The sequence below is a fragment of the Nicotiana tomentosiformis genome, chromosome 4 (assembly GCF_000390325.3).
Source record: "Nicotiana tomentosiformis chromosome 4, ASM39032v3, whole genome shotgun sequence".
NCBI classification, from domain to species: domain Eukaryota; kingdom Viridiplantae; phylum Streptophyta; class Magnoliopsida; order Solanales; family Solanaceae; genus Nicotiana; species Nicotiana tomentosiformis.
This window is the reverse complement of record NC_090815.1, coordinates 5,556,202-5,565,394: the sequence shown is the minus strand read 5'-3', so window position 1 is coordinate 5,565,394 and position 9,193 is coordinate 5,556,202. Positions and strand designations below refer to the sequence as shown.

General features: G+C 34.6%; 1 protein-coding gene across 4 annotated transcripts; it reads left to right on the top strand.

The window, feature by feature from the left end:
- Positions 1 to 200: 200 nt before the first annotated feature.
- Positions 201 to 6,908, top strand: LOC104104331 (probable galacturonosyltransferase 4). Of its 4 annotated transcripts, none has more exons than XM_070199508.1 (10): positions 201 to 352; positions 556 to 766; positions 881 to 915; positions 1,373 to 1,414; positions 1,512 to 1,638; positions 1,768 to 2,006; positions 4,004 to 4,275; positions 4,444 to 4,801; positions 5,029 to 5,601; positions 6,294 to 6,908. In XM_070199508.1, the coding sequence occupies exons 2-10, from the start codon at positions 658 to 660 to the stop codon at positions 6,579 to 6,581; spliced, it is 2,043 nt and encodes a 680-aa protein (XP_070055609.1). In that variant the 5' UTR covers positions 201 to 352; positions 556 to 657; the 3' UTR covers positions 6,582 to 6,908. The 4 variants fall into 4 exon arrangements, with proteins under 4 accessions (XP_070055609.1, XP_009610684.1, XP_018629012.1 ...); XM_009612389.4 differs by having other exon boundaries at positions 1,765 to 2,006; XM_009612387.4 differs by having other exon boundaries at positions 295 to 421; positions 1,765 to 2,006.
- Positions 6,909 to 9,193: the final 2,285 nt, after the last annotated feature.

The following is a 9,193-nucleotide window of genomic DNA, read 5'->3' as shown; positions in this document are numbered from 1 at the left end:
ATTTTAAGACATAAATAAGAGTAAAATAGTCAAAAGTGATTTTTAATTAATGTTTCTTGAGAACTGTATAAAAGAAAAATGACAGATAATTTAGGACGGATGTAATAATTCAATATTAAATTAAATTTAATTAAATTGTGTAGAATAAAGTGAGGTAAATTTAATTATTTATCTACTCGAGTATTTAATTCTCATTTATCATTTTTTACGAGTACCACTATCATTGCTCTTCGGATCACATCATTGTGCGCTTACCGACACCCTTCTCTCTCTCTCTCTCTCTCTCTCTCTCTCTCTGCAGACACCATAGCCAAATTCAGCCAAATTCTGGCTTTTGAAGGCTAATTTCATGGCACTCCTCTTTTCTTTAATTCCACCATTTTTTGTTGCTATTTTATAAATTGGTTCTACTTGCAGTGTTGTATGTGTACTGTAACCATACATTCTACAACAATCCATAGAGATTTATACTGAAATTGAGTTTGCTGTTAAAGTATTTGCTTTAATTTCCCCAAGTGGGTGTTTAATTTACTTTAATTCATACATTTTATTTAGGTTCAATTGAGTACGGATTTTAGTATTGATATTTGTGCTGAATGAGATCTGAAGATTTGCTGCTAAGCTGAGAAGGAATTAAGGGGTGCTTGTACTGTAGAGATGAAGATAAAAATGAGGAAGCCAGTATTGTTCTTATTGCTAGTGACTGTTTTAGCCCCTATTGTTCTCTACACTGACACTCTTGCCTCTTATTTTACTCGTCCTTCATGTAAGCTCCCTAAATTTTTCTGTGAAATGGCTATTTTTATTTATTTTTTATTTTTTTTAAAAAAAATTCAAGGATATTGTTTGATGTACTGGGATTCTGTGATTGTTTATGCAGCAAGGACTGAGTTCATTGAAGATCTGTCCACCTTTGTAAGTCCAATTTGGTTTTTATCCACTTCGTTGTTTTCATGCTTTCGACATCTTTCTTCAAACACATAAGGATTTAAGTTATATGCGCCGACAATGTAAAGATTTTTCTTGTTATTGTTTTGGGAATTTTAACCTGTGATAGCAAGTTGTTGACGAAGTAAGTTAATATCATTGATAGAGCATCAGAAAGATGCAAAATTACAAAAAAGAGTTAAACTTGTTAGCTCCACTACCAGAGTGTCTATGCTATGATTAGGGAGCTAACCAAGTCCAAAAAATTGTCAACATTATTTACAATGGTAAGAAAAAAAAAATTCCAACTGAACAAACTAATTAAGCGTCTAACCTGTGATATCAAGTTAGTTACCCTTTTTTGCCAGATTTCTAACACCTATTAAGTGACCTGATTGTGTAAATATGGAAAATTTTCGTTACAATTTCTGATTCCATGATGCAGACACTTGGTGGTGACGTCCGGCCTCTAAATTTGCTGCCTCAGGTATCAATTGTAATTCTAATTGAGGATTTCTCGTTCCTCTTTGATTGACCAATACGATTACCAGTTCTTAACTTTCCATGTGTACTAATGCTGGTAGGAGTCATCCACATTGCTCAAAGAACCACCGGGCGACATATATTCAGAAAATTCAAGCCTTTCCCTTTCCAATACCTCAGACACTTTAAGCAGCGAGGATGCTCGTAAAGCAAGACAACTAACTGAAGGTTCTGTTCATTTATGTCTCTCTGTATTTTGAACGTAGAGGTTTAGCATGAAGTCAACTTGATCAGGTTTTGGGTTGCTTCCATAGTTTTTGAATTGATTATCTAGAATATATGATCTTCATTTAGCAGAATCAATGAAACATCAAGCTGCCACTGGAAACAGCAACGATGGAATAGAAGTGGCTATGAATGGAAATCACATAAGTCAGGTTACTGATAGCTTGCATGAACCACATCAAATGGACAAAACTTCACTGGAACTTGTATCAGCTGGGAAAAGTGAAAGCAGAGCAACAGAAACCAGCTCAAAGAAGAAGACAAGTCCAACAGATTCCAGCCACACCTCGGATACCACATCTGCGAAAATCGTAATTACCTTATATACTTTCTGCTTCTGCATGACTATCTGAATTGCCAATGTGCAGTTATTTGAATGTTTTGTGGTATTTTCTGTTCTTTGTTTCAAACATTCATATGTTGACACTGTGACATCATAATAGTTCTCTTTACCGTCCTTATAAAAAAGAATAGTCTCCTTACTGTCCAAATCTGAGGATTCAATCTATAAGGTGCACTTTGTCTTAGAATCCTTTTTTGTTCTTGGTCTTCTGCATATAGGATAAGTAAAATTAAGGCAAAATATATGCCGTGCAAATTTTGTAAGTTTATACTCCATAAGAAGAATGGCGGTTAAATTAGACGGGATTGCTATGCTTAAGCATTGATAGAAGAAGATGCAAGTATGCAACACATTGAACTGAAATTGGATGGTCCATATAAAGGAAGAAGAATTAAAATAAGATTGCTGAAATAGAGGAGTCCTAGTGGAGTGTTATGCAATAAGAAGCTTCTTAACAAAGCGAACACCAAGTTATATTGGTAGTGGAGTGTTATGCAATAGGAAGCTTCTTACAAAGTGAACACCAAGTTGTGTTGAACAATTGTGAGACCAACAAAATTATGTGGGAGTGAAGTTGGGCTGCTATAGCCTAATATGCTGCAGAAGATGAATGTCATAAAAATGCAGATATTAAGACATACATGCTGCCATACAAGATTGAACAATATTCGAAATGATCACATCCAATATATGGTGAAAATAGAGAATAAAATGAGACAGTTGTTTTTGATGATATCCTACTAGACTTGATGTGCACCCGCGTAGGTGTGAAAATATGAAATGTGATTGAAGGGGACGAGGTAAACTTAAAATGACATACATAAAAGAAAGTTTCTCCGAAAGTTCTAAGATCTGTTGGTCAATGCAGATGACTAAGAATAGAACAACAAAATGAAACGAAAGCCAATACCAAATTTTTTGGATTAAGGAGTTGTTTTTTTATACTTACATTAAGTTTGGTGTTTGTCGCTATGTTGCCAAAGGCGAAAAACGTATAGGTTTATGGGCTTTTTGCACAAAACGCAATCAAAGTATAAGCTTTAATAAAGAAAGGCACAATGAGAAAAAAATATCTGCGTAACCTAAGGAAAAAGCTATAGAAAAACATTTATAACTGCAATTAAGTGAAATATATTAAACGAAAACATGTATTTTTAAATTCATAAACCAATTTGAATTTTGAGTTAAATGCAAAATACAGTTTTAAGTTTCTAATTCAGGTTAAGGACTTTAAAAAAAAAAAAAATCCTGAACCCTTTTCCTAATAAGTAACAAATTCATTCATAATATTTCCATGAAGATTAACATATCTATTTTGCCTGTTATATTTATTGTTCATTGTCTCTCTTTTCAAGATATAGCCAATGGATGATGAGACACATGCCTTAGCGCTTTGATACCAGCACTGTAGGGCTACGTTGCGCGGACTCTCCAAAATACTGCCGCACCCGTGTCGGATTCTCCAAAAATACTCTGCTTTTGGAGAATCCGACATGCACCCGACGATATTTTCGGAGAGTCCGAGCAACATAGATGAAGGGCCACCTAAGCGTGGCGAAACGCCCAGTTTGAGCTACACCTAGCTTCAGGGATTAGGCATGCTTGTTTATTGGATGTTTTCATTCTGATTAGAGACCCGTATGTCCATGTGGGATATGTATGGAATTTGGATAATTTCTAGTTTTAGATACTTAATAATTTGCCAGACAAATTTTTTTAGTGATTGAAAGAATGGATTTAAATACAAAAGATACGATCCGCAAGATTCATATATAGCTGATTCCTACTAATTTAATGTATGATTGTGTGACAAGGGACAATGTGCTATATTCTATCAAAAATAATACTATGATTTTGGTGGATTGCACATTATTAGTAAATATGCAATAATTGTCTCGGTATTCCTAGATGATAAGTGACCCTTATACATGAGCTGAACTTGCTTATGTTTGGGTTGGTTGCTAGGAAATAAGGCAGGATCAACGTACTGTTCAAACCAGTGGTAGAGTTGTATCTGGAGAGACAGCAAGGGGCAAAGGTGAAGACCAGAATGCACAAGTGGTTCCTCCTGATGCTCGGGTTCGCCAGCTTAAAGATCAGCTCATTAGGGGGAAGGTCTACCTTTCACTCTCAGCAACACGAAACAACCCCCACTTCATTAGAGAACTTCGCTTGCGGATTAAAGAAGTACAGCGAGCACTTGGTGAGGCCACTAAGGATTCCGAGCTTCCAAGGAAGTAAGTCTTCTTTTAGACGATTAAGTTCATCTTCCGCATTCAAAATGGTTTTCAGATGGTCCTGACTCCTGATTCTTCAGTGATTTTGCCATTTCACTGTATAATGTCTACAAGCTTGGTCCATGTTATTGATTTATCTTCCAATACAAATGTGATGTCTTTATATAGTGCCTATGAGAAGTTGAAGGCAATGGAGCAAACATTGGCCAAAGGGAAGCAAATTCAAGATGACTGTGCTACTATAGTAAAGAAGCTTCGTGCCATGCTTCACTCAGCAGAAGAGCAGCTTCGTGTCCACAAAAAGCAAACATTGTACTTAACGCACTTAACTGCTAAGACACTCCCTAAGGGTCTTCATTGTCTTCCTTTGCGCCTTTCAACAGAGTATTTCAAGTTAAATTCTTCCCAACAGCAATTTCCAAATCAAGTGAATTTAGAAGATCCCAAGCTGTATCACTATGCACTCTTCTCAGACAACATTTTAGCAGCTGCGGTCGTAATAAACTCAACTGTTTCCCATGCAAAGGTAAATGATCTATTGTCTGAAACTTTCATGTATATTAAGATTGCAGCTGGCTCAGGACAATATAATTCACTTTATTTTTTCCAATTCTTTTCCTCTATGATTATGGAGAAAATATGCCCATCTGCCTGTTTGAGTTTACAATATCTCAACCTCTATGTGTCTCTTCAGGCACATCCAATAAATTGGAAATAACCTTTATGTATAACTTTTTCTGCATGCGGTGGCAGGATCCTTCAAAGCACGTTTTCCATATAGTAACAGACAGGCTCAATTTTGCTGCAATGAGAATGTGGTTTTTAGCAAATCCGCCGCAGCATGCTACAGTAGACGTCCAAAATGTTGAGGAATTCACCTGGCTAAATTCAAGTTACAGTCCAGTTCTGAAGCAATTGGCTTCTCAGTCCATGATAGATTATTACTTCAGGAGTCGTGCTGATTCTGATCCAAATGTGAAGTTTAGGAATCCAAAGTACCTTTCAATCATGAATCATTTACGTTTTTACTTGCCGGAGATCTTCCCAAAGCTGGATAAAGTTCTCTTCTTGGATGATGATATTGTTGTGCAAAAGGATCTTAGTGGCCTATGGTCTCTTGATCTTAAGGGTAAGGTGATTGGTGTGGTTGAGACTTGTGGAGAAAGCTTTCATCGGTTTGACCGCTACCTCAACTTCTCAAATCCTCTGATCTTTAAACATTTTGATTCCCGTGCTTGTGGTTGGGCATTTGGAATGAACATCTTTGATCTAAATGAGTGGAGGCGGCAAAACATCACAGAGGTGTACCACTCATGGCAAAACCTGGTACGAGATAAATTCTTCTCCGTGGTTTATGTCTGGATTTGTATGTTAAATTAGCATCATTTTGTATTCATATAATTTCACGTGCTCTGCTTAGTCATAATTGAAACCCTGGAGCAACACCGTCATTATTTCGTTAAGTATCAAATCATTTTCTCCCTCAGGGCAGTTTCTCTTTCCCAGTGAATAGGTCACATTCACATTTGAGGCCTTACCCCCACCCCAACCAACCAAAGAAAGGACCATGTTCACATTCAAGATATTTTTGTTTGAGTGATGTCTGAGCCATTAATTGGTTTGGTTGTTATACGAGGATGTAACAAGTTAGAATAAAACGGGTTATGTGTAAAAGTTGAGGACAACTGAGTAAATTCTTTGGCATCTGCCAATCAAATGGACTAATAAAAACTGGACAGGTAATAGCTCAGTCTAGATTAGGAAGTGAAATTTGGCCTAACTTCGATATGATTAAGAATTGCCATGTGTCCTGTCCTATCATGTTGCTCCAATGTTCCTCCAATTAGATTAGGTAGTGATGTTGTAGCCTCACTATGTTCTGGATGATTAAATAGACCTGACTTGTCATGTTTATCTGGTTTTCTTCCTAAAGGTGTCAACGTATACACCAGCTTTTTTCTTGCATAATAGTGTTGTTAAAATTAGTCGTGAAATTTAATGAACCTTTCTCTGCACAGAATCATGATAGACAACTTTGGAAGTTGGGGACCCTACCACCTGGTTTGATAACCTTTTGGAAGCGTACATATGCCCTTGACCGATCGTGGCATGTCCTTGGGCTTGGCTACAATCCAAATGTTAGCCAGAAGGACATTCAACGAGCAGCAGTCATACATTACAATGGAAACTTGAAACCATGGCTTGAGATAAGCATTCCCAAGTTCCGAGACTACTGGTCAAAATTTGTTGACTATGATCAGGTATTTTTGCGAGAGTGTAATATCAATAAATTGGCTGGTACATGAAGTGTTTCCTGCATATATTGCTTCTCCTAATTCATAAATACAGTGAGCATTTGTTTAGTTTACAGGTCTGTTCTTCCTTAATAATTTAATGATTTTGTTCTTGTTCTTTGAGTCACAAGTTATTTAGGTATATATATGTCGAATGGAGTATTAGAGTGAGCATTCTGTATTACATTTATTCTTGACATCCATTGTTGGATGACAGCTTGAGTCCAAATTTGTTGTAAATGATTAACCATAGCTCTCACTTTGAATTTCTCTGTTCATTTTTGGGTTGTTATATATTAATGGCATACCTTTTTCGAGGGCTATGTATTTTCCATTGCACAGTTTATCTCACTAATGTCTTCTATGTTTGATCTTTTTTAATTCGAGTAAAAATCATTGCAGGTATGTTTTTTTTCTTGTTCTGTTACTAAGCGAAAAAAAATGTCTATCTAGCATAACAGTGTGGTACAGGAAAGACTGTTCATTGCAGCAGAGAATGTTTTTCTACTGATCTCCGTTTTACAACCTGTTTCTTCTTATGGTCTTCCTGCATTTTAACTGTGCTAAGAGTAAAGTTCTTGGTTTGGTGTAAATATCGGGTGCAGATAAAGTATTTACCGCGGTAGACGGTGCGGGTAGTAGAGCTAAGACAACTGAATATTACATTCCGCGTTTCTGTCCTGTTTTTCTTTTTTATCATCAGAAAGTTTTCTTCAGCTTGAATTGGAATATGTTATTGTGTTTAATATGGAAAGGCCACCTTCTCTTGAATTTGACAATTAATCAGATCTTAACTTCCCAATTATCATATGTTTGCTATTTGAGAACTTGATTTAACTACCCTCTCTGCCACAAAATATTCCAATATGGCAACCTCTTCTTTCTTTCTTTTTTTCTTTTTTTTTTTCACACTGAGATTTATGTTACAAAACATATACTTCTGAATAGTGTACTAGTTTAACTTCAAAAATATCAATATAAGATTGGCAAATGTAATATCTCAAACCACAAGAGAACTAAGTGTCACAAAGGTAGACCTAGAGAAAGGTCTATCAAATTATTCTTAATTGTTAGATACACTTGCAGTAAAAGCATTTCATTCAAATTTCTGGTAAGTTCCCACTCGTATGTTTCAATTTTGAATGAAATAAAGCCAATAGCCAATATTGCTAGGTTTTTTATTTTATAAGGTTATGCACCTTTTCAATTAGTTGGACTATGTCAAAATGGACCATATTCATTTCTGTTTGTGTCTTTTATTTGTAATTACTTTTTTCCTTTTTTTTCTTGTGTGGCTAAAGTGAAATATAGTGACACTGGTTTTCCAGATGTGTTTTATAAAATTTTGAAGACGGGTCTCTTCTTCTTTTTTAATTTTTTTGGTGGCAAAAGTGAGTTATAAAGTTAAAGTAAAATCATCCTAGACATGCCATGGGCCAGTTTTGTTCCCCATCTCTGTCACATGTATAAGCTTTAAACATGATAAGACGACCAAAAAAGTTTCAATCATCTTGATACTGTGCTACAGTACAATAGTAGGATTGTTTTCTTCACTGTAAATATTTGCTCACACTCGGAATATATGTCAAATCAAGAAATTTAATATTAGTAGCTACATATTTTACTATTTTATTCTTAATATTTTTGGTAATTCTTGAAATTCTCTTTCCCAAATAAGACTCCTATATCCCTCTTCATTTCACTTCTGTCATTCATCATTTTTCTTGTTAAAAAAATATTTTTAAATTTATACTTTTATAAATAGCTGTAAGGGTATGTCAACCATTTTATTTTAAAAAATAAAAAATGAATAAATATATATTTGTACATGTATATATATGTATGTATGTATGTACTTCTTTACCAAAAGCACCATAAGTCATACATTAATATCCCATTTGGCCAAGTTTCTAAAATCTGCTTATTTTGAGAAGTGTTTTTTTTTTAAAAGTGCTTTTTTCAAAAGTACTTTTGGTGAGAATCGGTTTGTGTTTGGCTAATTAATTTGGCAAGCACTTTTGAGCAATAATTAATATTTGGTCAAGCTTTTGAAAATTATTTTTAAGTGTATTTTTCTCAAAAGTGCTTCTCAGAAAACTAATTTCGGAGAGAAGCTATATTTTTCTGCTTCTCAAAATTTGTTTCTCCTCAAAAATATTTTTTTTTGCCTTCTAAAAGTTTGGTCAAACACTTCAATTTTTTGCCAAAAGCACTTTTGGTCCGAACAAAAAAAGGCCGGCGAAACAGCTATAAAACTGGCTACACAAATGATAAACCAATTCATAAGACAATAATTTCAAATTCAAACTTCAAATTCAAAGTCGTGATCGTGTCTGTTCCCTTTTCTTTTCGTTTTAATCAATCTTTTTCGTTTTTCTCAACTATCCAGCCTTTGCGCTTTTTTATTTTGACTTTCTTTTTTGTACTTCCTTTGGTCCTTTCAATGTACCATTTACTTAAATTTAATTAAATATTTGTTTATGTGCACACTCAGGTTTTATATATATATATATATATATATATATATATATATATATATATATATATATATATATATATATATAAAAATTGACGTGTAATGAATTTAATTTATATAAATTGACGTGTAAAGAATTTTTATACTA